The sequence below is a fragment of the Solanum lycopersicum genome, chromosome 12, assembly GCF_036512215.1.
Source record: "Solanum lycopersicum chromosome 12, SLM_r2.1".
Classification (NCBI taxonomy): domain Eukaryota; kingdom Viridiplantae; phylum Streptophyta; class Magnoliopsida; order Solanales; family Solanaceae; genus Solanum; species Solanum lycopersicum.
In genome coordinates, this window is record NC_090811.1 from 66,277,853 (window position 1) to 66,292,632 (window position 14,780).

Below are 14,780 nucleotides of genomic sequence, written 5' to 3' on the forward strand. Positions count from 1 at the left end.
ATTCTGAATTTAATTTAGTTGGTACTATAACACAGAACTCAAATTGTCATCTATTAAGTTAACTTCCATATTTATTATACTTTATTTTTTTGAATAATTTTAGAGATCTTCATTTCGTTTCGATGGTTTGGGTTCGTAACATCAAATAAAAGAAAATTGTGATACAACATATATTACGTTTACATTTCTCCTTTTTTTAATAGTTAATATCACTTATCATTACATGAATAACATAAATAATATATTCAGTATAAATGTATAATTTATCTTTAATTTGTGAGATAAAGAAACTATTTTTTATGAATTCTCGACTAAATGAAAGTGTAATCAAATAGATTATTTTCATAGTTACCATTCTTTTAACTTATTTATTATTAATGTAATTCTTCAATATTAATTGCAGGTAAAATCAGCATTTCAAAAATTATTTTTTTAATTTTAATGAAATTTTACTAAAGGATATTTACAAAATTTAATTATATAATTATTTGACAACTTTCACATATAACAAACAAAAAATTCATATTTGTATGCTGTAGCAAAGTTTGCATAATTGCGCTCCATAGCAAACATATAACTGTATAATTTGCTATACATATATAACTGTATAATTCGCTGGCCTAAATTGTATAATTTACTGGCCTCGCTATACATATACAATTGTATGATTCGCTAGCCTAAATTGTATAATTCGCTGGCCTATTTCGCTATAATTATATAATTAGTTGGCCTAATTCACTGCAATTGTATAATGCGCAATTGTATAATTCGCTGGTCTATTTCGCTGCAATATGTGTATAAAATTTATTTTGCATACAATTGAATTTAAGTAAAATATTTGTATATTGTATAATTATAAGTGTATAAGAAGAAAATATATGTTTTTCTCTCGCTTTATACAAAAACAGAAACACAATTTATACACTTCTGTTATATAAAACGAGAGAAAATTATATTTCACTGCAATTGTATAATTCGCGGGCCTTTTTCGTTGCAATATTTGTATAAAATTTGCATTTGTATACAATTGAATCGAAGTAAAATGTTTGTAAATCGTATAATTAAGTGTATAGCACGAAGAGATATATTTTTGCATGTGTATATACAATTTTCTCTCAAAACTTTGTACAAAATGGAAACACAATTTATACACTTTTGTTGTATAAAGTGATATCGGCGAGCAGAGGGAGAATGGCAAGCAAGAATGGGAGAGTGGCGAGCGAGAGTTTTGAGAGAGAGGCGATTGACAAACGTTTGCTATGGAACACAATTAAATCAAACAATAGCTACTCCGTTTATTTTAAGTTATTAGTTTGCTATTATATATAATTATCGTTAATTATTTTGCTCCTATATATGTAGATACTAGAAGTAGACTTCAAAACATATACTAATACTAGTATGAAGAAGACTTTTGGGCTAATTAAGAAAACTATGTCTTTCTCAAATTGGGCCATATTACACAACGTATATCCCTACCAAATTTGAGTATCACCATTTAAGTTATATTAGTAATGCGAAAATATTCGTAAATCTACCTATTTGAAAATAACTTTAGATATACAAAGTCTGAAATACTATATGACTGAAGCTCGATTATTTTATTCAAATTTCAGATATATGTGATCGATATAATCCAAAATTCTTATACTTAGCTCAGATTGTTTATTAGACTTTCTGCTCGTGACTTTGTCAATTGAGCACTAACTCAATCAAAATATTTTTTTAAACCTTTCTTATTTTATTTTTAAAATCTTATTTTGATTGAATTGAAATATAATGCTCTAAATTTTATCCTAATTAAATTAGAATATATAAAATATGTGGTGTATATTGAATAGTGTTCTAGTTGTTGCCTTATTGGGATGTGAAATTATTGGACCCAAATATTCAAATCAGTACATGAATTATTTGTACTTTTTATATACAAATACAAATTCGTAGACATCTAATCATCAGACCCACCCTAACTAATCAGTCTATCGAAAATTTTTATGTGTTTTCGTGTATTTTAAATGTATATGTGTATTTTAAATGTAGCTATATATTCATATATTTCATTATAAATAATAATGTGTCTATGTGAATATATATATATATATACATTTAAAATACTATTAAATAGTGTAGAGGTAAAAAGTCTGTTATAATAATTTCGGTAAAAATTTAAATATATTTCAAACTCGCAACCAAAAAATTTAATGAGTTTGAGTTCTGCATGAACACACATAGAAAAAGCTACATGAATAATGTTACACATCAATTGTCAGCTAATAGACCTGATTAAATATAGTTTTGCTCTGAAAAGTCTCAAATTAAATATAACATTTTCTAATCAGAAGCGCATTCAAAATTTGAAGGTGAAGTGAGCATCACTATTTTGAATATGTCAATTACCAGCGATAAATTCATTCTGCACGAATTATAATTTCCAATATCAAATTACTTAAAAAGTTAATAACAAATAAGTCGTTTGATAGAATTATCGTCGATTACAAATAATTTTGCTATAACATATTAAATAACATTGATGATATATGATATAAAGATCGATTAAAGTAATTAATTTTCATCATTATATTTAAGAAGCTCAAATCACTTTCTTATCAACTTAATTATTTAAATCATTATTAAGAAGTCCAAATCACTTCCCTATCAAAGTTTGACCTCAAAAAAAACAAAAACAAATTTTAATTAAATTGGCTTCTTGTCATACGTGTGTGTGAACATGATGACTCATAAACAATAATAAGACTGAAAGAACAATATATTTTTTCTTGGTACCACTTTAAGAAGAATATTGCCCTCAACTCGTATATTCAATGATAGAGTTAGAATTTTTATTAAAAAATATTAAAATACAAAAATAAATCCAATTTTGATCATTCAAGTGACTACTTAATTATCAAAAATATTTGGACTAATAGGCACTTATCTTTTGCATCATTATCTAGATGGTATGGTATTACTCCATATTGAAAATTAATTAAATAAATACTCAAATTAAAGAGGAAGAAATTCAAGATTTTAATTAAGTCAATGGAGACTAATTAATTATATTCTTTGCATAACCTAATATGATTGACCTTTTAGCAAAGTGTTGAAGATAAATAAAAAATCAATCAAGACACTAATTTTGTAATATACAAAAAAAAAAAAATTCAAATGAAAAATCTATGTAGCAATAACTCAACATGCATCATCCATATATCAAATATCATATTGCAAAAATACTTACACATATCCCATCTACGATGATGTAAAAAATATTTATACAATCAGATCATTTAAAGTAATTACAAGCAAATTTCCTAATTAAATACATATTACTTGGTACGTGAATGATAATAACTAACCTGCTATCACATGTTAAAATCCGTTACACGAAAAAAACCCAAGTAGTACTCATTTGAATTAATCTTCCATTGAAATAGATTTTTTACAATGAGCAATTGCAGCTTGTATAGCAGATTGCAATTCTTCCATAGTGCTATCACTTGAAGAATTAGTAAAATTACTATAATCTCCTCCTGTTGGTTTTGCTACAAGTAAACCACTATTTGTAGGTGATGTTCTTATTGAAGCTGGTGCTGATGAATATTCCCATTTATTATTTTTATTATTATTATTTTGTTTTAATAAATTCCCAGAAAAAGAATGAAATTGCATATTAATCTTTTTATTTCTAAATGACAAAAATGGCCTTACCATTTTGATATACCTCTTAACAACTTGACTCATCTTCTTGCTATATTGTTTTGATGATCTTTCTTTGTTTTGGTCTTTAAGTACTCTCCATTTTGGTATCCCAAATAGTGAAAAAGACTTTGATTTTGCCTTAGCATCACAACAAGAAGTATCATCATCTAATACTTTATTATGTTGTTGATGAAAAAAGTCATGATTTTTCTTGGGAAGTGTGAAGCCATCAAGGGAGTTAGTGGAAGATCTAGGGGAGGAAATAGGGAAATGAGAAAGAAGGTGAAGAGGAAGTAAGTGTCCATGGAAGAAGATATCATCAGCAGGAGATAAATCTATAGCAAATGATGATGATGAAGTTGTAGTTGAAGAAGAAGAAGAAGGAAGTGGTGGGGTTTGATTTGTTTGTTGAAATGAGATTGTGAATGAGAATTCATGTGAAGGAGATGATGAATTAGATGAACAGCTTTGATGATGATGATGATCACTTTCTTGATTTGTTCTCATGATGTTTTGGTGTTGTTGTTGGTTGTCCATATGTGTTGAATGCCTTGAATCGGACCCGCTACAAACAGAAAGGACGGGGGTCTCGCTGCCCGGTCAGCGAGTCGGGGGGTCCAGGGGGGCGACGCGCCCCCTGGCCTGGGGGTCCGGGGGGGCGGAGACGCCCCCGGGCCGACGGTATACAATGTTGTTGTATTGGGCCCTTAATTTTCTGTTGATTCTGTATGTTGGGCCCAAGCCTGTTAGGGCGTAGCTTAGCACTATATATAGACGCTATGGGAAACCCTATTCTGTAATTCTGTTTTTGCCTCTCCATAATAAAACTGCTCCCTCTCTTCCCGTGGACGTAGCCAATTTGTTGGTGAACCACGTAAATCTGTTGTCTTATTTTTCGCGTTTATATTTTCTCGTATTATCTCAAATTCCGCACAACAAATTGGTATCAGAGCCTCTCGGTTAATCGGTGTTCTTGGAGAATTCGAGATGTCTGCTTTGAACGTGAAAATCGACAAATTCACAGGGAGGAACAGTTTCAGTTTATGGCAGATCAAGATGCGGGCCTTGTTGAAACAGCAAGGCTTCTGGGCGCCGTTGTCGAAAGACAAGAACGCCGTCGTTACTCCTGAGATGGCGATTCTGGAGGAAAAGGCGCACTCGACGATCATGCTGTGTCTCGCGGATGACGTCATCACGGAGGTCTCGGATGAAGAGACTGCTGCTGGTCTGTGGTTGAAGCTGGAGAGTTTGTACATGACAAAATCTCTAACCAACAAGCTGCTTCTGAAACAACGTCTATTCGGTTTACGAATGGCTGAAGGTACACAACTCAGGGAACACTTAGAGCAATTGAATACTTTGTTATTAGAATTGCGTAATATCGATGTGAAGATCGAGGATGAAGATGCTGCCCTGATTCTGTTAGTATCTCTCCCAATGTCGTTTGAGAATTTTGTTCAATCGTTCATTGTTGGGAAAGATACTGTGTCACTGGAAGAAGTCAGATCAGCCCTTCATAGCAGGGAATTACGGCATAAGGCTAACGGCACAAGTACGGACATACAGCCTTCCGGTCTGTTCACCAGTAGCAGAAAGGGAAGGAAAAACGGCGGAAAGAAAAATAAGCCGATGTCGAAGGGTGCAAAGCCGGATGATGTTTGTAATTACTGCAAGGAGAAGGGACATTGGAAATTTGATTGTCCGAAGAAGAAGAAGCAATCGGAAAAACAATCAGTGTCTGCTGCTGTTGCTGAAGAAGACACCAATTCTGAAGAAGATATTGCCCTAGTTGCGGATGAGCACACTCATCATTCAGATGTGTGGGTTCTTGATTCTGGGGCATCCTATCACATCTGTCCTAGGAGAGAGTGGTTCACGACTTATGAGCAGGTAGACGGAGGCAGCATCTCGATGGCCAACAGTTCTGTCTGCAAGGTGGTTGGGACAGGCTCGATCAAGATAAGGACACATGACGGTAGCTTCTGCACATTGAACGAGGTCAGGCACGTTCCATTGATGACGAAAAATCTGATATCTCTCAGTCTTTTGGACAGCAAGGGATTCAGCTGGTCGGGAAAAGATGGAGTCTTGCGGGTCTGGAAGGGTTCAAATTTGATTCTGAAAGGTGTCATGCGTGGTACTTTGTATTTTCTACAAGGTTCCACGGTTACAGGTTCAGCCCATGTTGCATCGTCAGAATTTCACCAGAAGGATATGACTAAGTTATGGCACATAAGACTTGGTCATATGGGTGAAAGAGGGATGCAAATTCTGTCAAAGGAGGATTTACTTGCTGGTCATAAGGTTAAGAGCCTAGAGTTTTGTGAACATTGTGTTTTTGGAAAACTACATCGCAACAAGTTTCCAAAGGCCATTCATAGAACAAAAGGCACACTTGATTATATCCATTCTGATTGCTGGGGTCCATGCCGTGTTGAGTCTTTGGGAGGCTGCAGATTTTTTGTGTCCATTATTGATGACTACTCAAGGATGACTTGGGTGTACATGATGAAGCATAAAAGTGAAGCCTTCCAGAAGTTCAAGGAGTGGAAAATTTTGATGGAAAATCAAACAGGGAAGAAGATCAAGAGGTTGCGAACTGATAATGGGCTGGAATTCTGTTGGTCTGAATTTGATCAATTCTGTAAGGATGAAGGGATTGCTCGACATCGCACAGTCAGAAATACACCACAGCAGAACGGTGTAGCTGAGCGGATGAATCAAACACTTCTGGAGAGAGCAAGGTGCATGCTCTCTAATGCTGGGCTAGATAGAAGATTCTGGGCAGAAGCGGTTAGTACAGCTTGCTACTTGATTAACCGCGGACCACATACAGGTATACAGTGCAAGACACCTATGGAGATGTGGTCTGGAAAAGCTGCTGATTATTCAAATCTGAAAGCTTTTGGTTGTACGGCTTACTATCACGTCAGTGAAGGTAAGTTAGAACCAAGAGCTAAAAAGGGAGTATTTGTGGGCTACGGAGATGGAGTGAAAGGTTTCAGAATCTGGTCTCCAGCAGAAAAGAGGGTTATTATGAGCAGGAACGTTGTCTTTGATGAAAGTCCTCTGCTTAGAACCATTGTGAAGCCTACAACTACGTCAGAAACTGGGAGTCTTGACAAACAGGTGGAGTTTCAAGTCATTCAGAACGAGAGCGATTTAAAGGAACCTGAAGAGGAGGATCAAGAGCCACAGACTGAAACTGATATTCCAGAATCTATGCCATCAGATATCCATCAGAGTATAGCTCAAGATCGGCCAAGGAGGGTTGGAGTTCGGCCACCTACGAGGTATGGTTTTGAGGACATGGTGGGTTATGCACTGCAGGTTGCTGAAGAGGTAGATACATCTGAGCCGTCTACTTACAAAGAAGCCATTTTAAGTTCTGATTCTGAAAAATGGTTTGCCGCTATGGGAGATGAGATGGAGTCCCTACACAAGAATCAGACATGGGATCTGGTCATACAGCCTTCGGGGAGAAAGATTATTACTTGCAAATGGGTTTTCAAGAAGAAGGAAGGGATATCACCAGCAGAAGGAGTCAAGTATAAAGCCAGGGTTGTTGCCAGAGGTTTCAACCAAAGAGAGGGAGTGGACTATAATGAGATCTTCTCACCAGTGGTCAGACATACTTCCATCCGAGTGTTACTAGCGATAGTTGCACATCAGAATCTGGAGCTTGAACAACTTGATGTGAAGACAGCGTTTCTACATGGAGAGTTGGAGGAAGAGATATACATGACTCAGCCGGATGGTTTCCAAGTTCCAGGGAAGGAAAATCACGTCTGCAAGTTGAAGAAGTCCTTATATGGACTTAAGCAGTCTCCAAGGCAGTGGTATAAAAGGTTTGACAGCTATATGGTGAAGTTGGGCTATACTCGGAGCTCATATGATTGTTGTGTCTACTACAATAGGCTCAATGATGATTCATTCATCTATCTGGTGCTTTATGTAGATGATATGTTGATAGCTGCAAAGAAGAAGTATGACATTCAGAAGCTGAAGGGTTTACTTAGTGCTGAGTTTGAGATGAAGGATCTGGGAGCCGCTCGGAAGATTTTAGGGATGGAGATCATTAGAGACAGAGAGAGAAGGAAACTTTTCTTGTCACAGAGAAGCTACATTCAGAAGGTCTTGGCGAGGTTTGGCATGTCTTCATCTAAGCCCATTGATACCCCCAGTGCTGCCAATATCCATCTCACTGCCATGTTCGCTCCACAGTCAGAAGAAGAGAAGGAGTATATGTCACGAGTCCCTTATGCCAGTGCCGTAGGAAGTTTGATGTATGCTATGGTCTGTACAAGGCCAGATTTAGCACATGCAGTCAGTGTAGTGAGCAGATTCATGGGACAACCAGGGAGAGAACATTGGCAGGCTGTGAAGAGAATTTTCCGGTACCTTAGAGGTACATCTGACGTTGGTCTCATTTATGGAGGTGATACTCAGTGCTTGGTTACTGGCTATTCTGATTCAGACTATGCTGGAGATGTTGACACAAGAAGATCGATGACTGGCTATGTGTTTACCCTTGGAGGATCTGTCGTCAGTTGGAAGGCAACTTTGCAACCTACAGTGACTTTGTCTACTACGGAAGCGGAGTACATGGCCTTGACAGAGGCTGCAAAAGAAGGGATTTGGTTGAAAGGGCTGGTTAGTGATCTTGGTCTGCATCATGATCAGGCTACGGTGTATTGTGACAGTTTGAGCGCAATTTGTCTAGCCAAGGATCAAGTCCATCATGAGAGAACCAAGCATATTGACGTAAGGTATCATTTTCTAAGAAGTGAGAAGAGAATCAAGGTGAAGAAAGTAGGAACTGCTGATAATCCTGCTGATATGTTCACAAAGCCGGTTCCACAGAGCAAGTTTCAACACTGTTTGGACTTGCTCAACATCAGAAGCTGTTAATTGCCCTGCGGGGCAACTCTGAGGAAGAGGGGGAGGCTTGGCACTATCATAGTGCGTCTGAAGAATCTGTTCGGAGAATTCAAGTCAAGGTGGAGATTTGTTGAATGCCTTGAATCGGACCCGCTACAAACAGAAAGGACGGGGGTCTCGCTGCCCGGTCAGCGAGTCGGGGGGTCCAGGGGGGCGACGCGCCCCCTGGCCTGGGGGTCCGGGGGGGCGGAGACGCCCCCGGGCCGACGGTATACAATGTTGTTGTATTGGGCCCTTAATTTTCTGTTGATTCTGTATGTTGGGCCCAAGCCTGTTAGGGCGTAGCTTAGCACTATATATAGACGCTATGGGAAACCCTATTCTGTAATTCTGTTTTTGCCTCTCCATAATAAAACTGCTCCCTCTCTTCCCGTGGACGTAGCCAATTTGTTGGTGAACCACGTAAATCTGTTGTCTTATTTTTCGCGTTTATATTTTCTCGTATTATCTCAAATTCCGCACAACAATATGGATATGTGTTTATAGGGGTAATGCAATATAAATTTGCTAGTAAGATCTTATATGGGGTGTGTCTTAAAAAAAACTATACTCCTAGGGCTCGTTTGGCGTGAGTGATTAAAAATAATAGTAATGGGATAGAAGATTTTCTTTTATCTTGTTTGGCTGTCAGGTTTGAAATAACTTATCCCACCATTTATATCATAGTGATGAGATAAGTTATCTCATATACATGGTGGGATAAGTTATCCCAGGATAGCTAACCCCTGGAGAACTTATACTGAGGTAACTTGTTTTCAATCAAACGACCCCTTAATTGGTATTCTTTATATGAAGGGACAAAAAGATAAAAAAAGAAGAAGATAAGAATATGAGAAGAATGTGTCTTTATTATTGGTGAAGCAGAGTTATTCGATATTTATGTTGATGAAAGATAATAAATATGCTAGTAAGATTTAATAGGAGGTGTTTCTCAAACTACTCTTCTTTGTATGAAGGGACAAAAGAAGAAGATAAGGATATGAGAAGAATGTGTCTTTATTATTGGTGGATCAGAGTTATTCAATATTTATGCTGATGAAATTTGATAAATATTACGTACAATCAATTAAGGTGTGCGTAAATTATTTCATACCTAAAATAATTTTTTTAAAAAAACAAAAAGAGAGAGGAGGATATTTGTTATTGAGGGTTGGTGAAGGAGAGGAGGTTCTTGCTTGTACACTAAAATGTCTTATGAAGGGACAAAAAATGAAAGATAAAAGGATATGAGAAGAATGAGTTTTTTTTTTCTTTCAAAATTATTCGATATTTATGTTAATAAAGAATAATAAATATCACATAAAACTAATCGATATATATATATATATATATATATATATATATATATATAAATTTTATAAAATTAATTAAGTTACGTGTAAACTAATCCAGAATATAATTGACATGTGATGGACTGGTGGCTCTGATATGGTGGTTGGGTGGGGTGGGGGGGCTTTTTCATATAAGTAGTTAAAAAATTTAGTTTTTTGGGAAAGAACACTGACAGAACAAAGTCCAAGGTTTTCTAACTTTTTTACAAAAATCTATAGGTGATATATACAAAATATAATATAAAGTACACTAAATTATGGGTATCTAGTTTTAGATTCCATTTCATAATACTCAAATGATTTGCCCATACATCTATTAGACGAAATCTAGAAATCGATCGTTGATTTAATTTAATAAATACATTAATAAAATTGATTTAAAGAGAAACGACATATAATAAGTGATTGAATTCAGTAATTTTTATATCAAGTGATTATTAACTGTTCAGGCTAAATGGTTTATGCTTCTTCACCCTTAAACACGAGTGTTGAATTTGAAATTTGAAAATAGAAAACATCCTATTGAAGACTGTTTTATTCTTTTAATAGTTAAATGCAAATTTAAATTAATCGAATAATAAGATAATTAATGGAAAAAGTTAAATGTATTGCACCCTAATTACCAAGAAGAATCTTTTATTTGATCAAACAATTATTAGACTATTTTAATTTCTTCCTACTTAGACATGGAAATTTCATTGTCTTTATACCCTTGTTGTACACGCAAATGACTTGGAAAAAGGTGTTTTCGGGTGTAAGGAGTTCTCGTTCGGTGTTCGATATTTATTTTTGAGTTTAATGAATTTAATTTTTTTTTGTCATATGCTTTTAGGGTAAATCTATTTACTTTCAAAGATAACACTACACTCAAGGCTCAAATACAAAAAAATTTAATAAAAAAAAAGAAATTTATCATTCTGTCACAACCTTAAAAGTCGATGTTATATATCTGACCTCTCTATATATATAAAGAAAAAAGACTTATCACTCTGGTATAATCTTCGAGATCGACTTAATATGTATGACCTCTCTATACAGAGTAGGTATCACATATTCTCTCCTGTCTCTAGCATCGGTTAACCCACTAAATTTAATACTTTGACCAATCTATATGTTTGTAGCATATAAAGAGTATTTAATTTAATTAACAACACAATTAAAGAAAAAAGTTGTTTGTAATTAGAAGTTTACCAACTTTTTTTTTTTTCATTTTTCATTTAAGTTGGTGAAAACTTTAATTGATGTAGTCTAATGTAACAAGTTTTCTTAACAACCAATTTTGAGTTTGAATAGACCTTTATACTATCTCGTAGATTTAAATATATCATTCGTTAAGTTCGATAAAATAAAGGTAATTTTTATCTAATGTAGTATACTACAATTGAATCAAAACTATTAGTCGAGACAAAAAAATAATAATTTGTTAATTCTTTTTTTTGTTTCATATTAAAGTCAGACTAAATTCAAATACAAGTTGGAATGTCCAATATGCTCCCTATAAAACGCGATTTTGTATCCAGAAAGACTTAGACCTGAGACATCTGGTTAAAATAATTTATTAGTTAATCTCAAATTTATATAGATGAATATGTTTCATTGATCTAAAGTATTTAATGTTCCTAGACAAAAATAAAATGTCTTCCAATGTATGACTTTTAGAAGTATTTTATTTGACTTGTTTCTTTGTTTTACTAATTTAGTTGAAAATTGCATAACAAACAAAGAAACATAATGAAGAAAATGATTATTATTTTTTAATATAAGTATCGAGATTGATTATATAAATAAGTCATTACATGTTTAAATTGTGAGATTCCAAAATTGATAATAAGTCATCGATCAAAAATAGCTGATAAGTATTAAGTGTTGAAAGTAATTGTATAAATAAGTAATTATATATTTAAATTGCAATATTTCAAAAACTAATAATCGATTGATCGAAAATTAGTACTATTTTTTGTTTGGAGTTAGGCAAGGACCACACACGTGTACTAGTAAGTGGTCCTTTTTAAGATCACGTTAAAATATATTGTATCAATTTTTTTCGTCTCAAAATAAGTGTCGTTTAAATTTATTTCATGATCACTAAGAAAAATCATAATAAATATAAAGTATAATTTATTTAGACTCTTGATTTATTATATTTAGTTGAAAAATGCATAACAAAGAAATTATAGACATAAAAAAATGATTTTTTTTTAATTGATGAGAATTTGGTAGGTTTATGTAACTTCAAAAAGTTCGATTTAGATAAAGTCAAACGTTTCCATCTTCTAATACTTTTCGATTCTGACTGAATATTTATATTAAATCAATATATATATGTGTGAGGTAAAATTATTTATAAAAAAAAATATGTTTCTTGCCTTCATTGATTTGAGATGAACATGTTATTCAATATAATGTACTTTGTAATATATGTTACTCTTAAAGAAACAATTTTTTTCTTTTATTTATCAAAAATTAGTTTAATTTACGTTGAGATTATTATCAATTCAAAAGGTCCATAATTTCTTTTAACGAATAAATATAAATAAACCAAATATATTACATTCTTTACACGCAATAATACGATTTCATCAGTTTATAAGCTTAGTCAAATATCTCAGTCCACTAATTTTCCAAATTAAAATGGTTCCATCATTTTCTTTATTTGTTGTTATTGCCTTTTTATTTGGGGTTAGGCAATGACAAAAATAAGTGGTCCTTTTTTAAGACCATGTTAAAAGCACATTATAATTTTGGGTATTTAGTTAAAAAGTCATGAATATTTCACAATCATAGTGGCATTATTTGGATGGACATTTCATCTTTTCCACTAGAAAAATATTTAATAATTCAAAAATATATCTTATTGATAAAGCTAAAGATAAGAAATGAAAAAAAAATATATATAAAAAAAAAATTGAGGAGGTGGTCAAGAAAGAAAGGAAATATATAAACATTTTATTTTGTCTTAATACTATGTTGCTTGCTTACATAAGAATATTGGGTCAAATTTATTTTTTGAATTAGGTAAAACAAAATGAATTTATCCTGGTTAATAATTAAAGTCAAATATATTCTAGTAGTTATTAAAATGTATTTTTACTCTTTATATTCAAAAGAGGCTTATGTCTTCTAATTAAAGATTGATTTTTTTAAAAAAACAATCGTAAAAATCTGAACGTTTCGCATAGTTTAAAGATAAATTTAGCACTTCTCTTTAAATTTGAGTTTTAGTTTTTTTTAAGGAAAAATTGTATATAATAGCAAACTAATAACCTAAATTAAATGGAATAGCTAGGGTTTGATTTAATTGTGCTCTATAGCAAACATAAGCTAAAATTTGCCAGCGTCTCTCTCCCAAAAATCTCGCTCGCCTCTCTCGCTTTATACACAGAAGTGTATAATTCTGTTTCTGTTTTGTATAAAGCGAGAGAAAATTGTATATACACATGCAAAAATGTATATATCTTCGTGTTATACACTTAGTTATACAATTTACAAACATTTTACTTCAAATATTGCAGAGAAAAAGGCCAACGAATTATACAATTGCAGTGAAATACAATTTTCTCTAGCTTTATACAACAGAAGTGTATATATTGTGTTTCTGTTTTTGTATAAAGCGAGAAAAATATATATCTTCTTGCTATACACTTATAATTATGCAATATACATACATTTTAATTCGATTCAACTGTATGCAAAACAAATTATACAATTGCAGCGAAATAAGACAGCGAATTATACAATTTAAGCCAGCGAATTATACAATTGTATATGTATAGCAAATTATACAGTTTTATGTTTGCTATGGAGCGCAATTATGCAAAGTTTGCTACAGCATACAAATATGAATTTTTTATTTGCTATATGTGAAAGTTGCCCTTTTTTTAATTCATTTTTTAAAAATCTTTTCCTATCACTTTCTCTACCACCAATCACTCCATCATATTTTAAACTTTTTTTTAAAAAAAAAACATGAAATTTTCAAGTGGCTTTTAGTGTGGAAAGAAGAAAAAAACTTTTCCCCACAAAGGATCTTTGTTTTATCCAATGTTTGCTTCTCACATTCTCTCTTTCAGTGCCCCCCACCCCACCCCAAACCATGTTTCTCCATCAATCTACAACCACAAAGTAAAAAGTATGTTTGTGTTCGGATCAGTTTGTATGTATCTCGATTAATTTTACAAGATATTTATCATCTCCAATCGGCACGAATATCGAATAACTTTATCTAACTAAAGCTTAGACAAATATATAAAAAAATTCACACCCTTCGGGATTGCCTAGTGGTTTGAGATTGGGACTTCCATGATGGAGATCTCAAGTTTGAAACCTCTTTGCCCTCGAAAGTGTCGAGCTCATCACACCATGCTTATCTGGTTTGGGTTACCTCTCTTATGTGGTTTGTGAGCTTATATAGAAGCGAGAGTTTACGTTGCGCACACCCAAGGGACAGAGATTGGGGTTTCCCTTGTCATTAAAAAAAAATACTACTTGCAGTATTATTTTTTCAGAGAATATCATCTTTTAATGGAAAAACGATGCCTCTACATCATTAAGATAGGGATAGAGTCGGTATACTACGTTCGATCTGTTTTATATCCTACTTATGAAATTACACCAAATATTTTATTGTTGTATAATATCATCTTTTAATCTCTATAGATGATTCTGATTCACTTTGCTAAACCATATATTAAGTTTATCAATTCAAATGTGTAGACAACTTTAAAACTCATCCAATATTTAGACTACTTTCGAAACATCACATCCTAAAATATGATGCAACGATACAAATTTAACATAACACATGAATAA

General features: G+C 33.2%; 1 protein-coding gene across 1 annotated transcript; it reads right to left on the bottom strand.

Moving 5' to 3' along the window:
• Positions 1-3,179: 3,179 nt before the first annotated feature.
• On the bottom strand, positions 3,180-9,862 carry LOC109119038 (BRI1 kinase inhibitor 1). The gene is made up of 2 exons (XM_069292555.1): positions 9,111-9,862; positions 3,180-4,238 (listed from the first exon to the last, which is right to left on the bottom strand). Exon 2 carries the CDS (start codon positions 4,234-4,236, stop codon positions 3,415-3,417), a length of 822 nt encoding a protein of 273 aa, XP_069148656.1. The 5' UTR covers positions 4,237-4,238; positions 9,111-9,862; the 3' UTR covers positions 3,180-3,414.
• Positions 9,863-14,780: the final 4,918 nt, after the last annotated feature.

Bases quoted from the DNA above. Each gene is read 5' to 3' on its own strand.
- LOC109119038 (XM_069292555.1), bottom strand. From the start codon at position 4,236: ATGGACAACCAACAACAACACCAAAACATCATGAGAACAAATCAAGAA.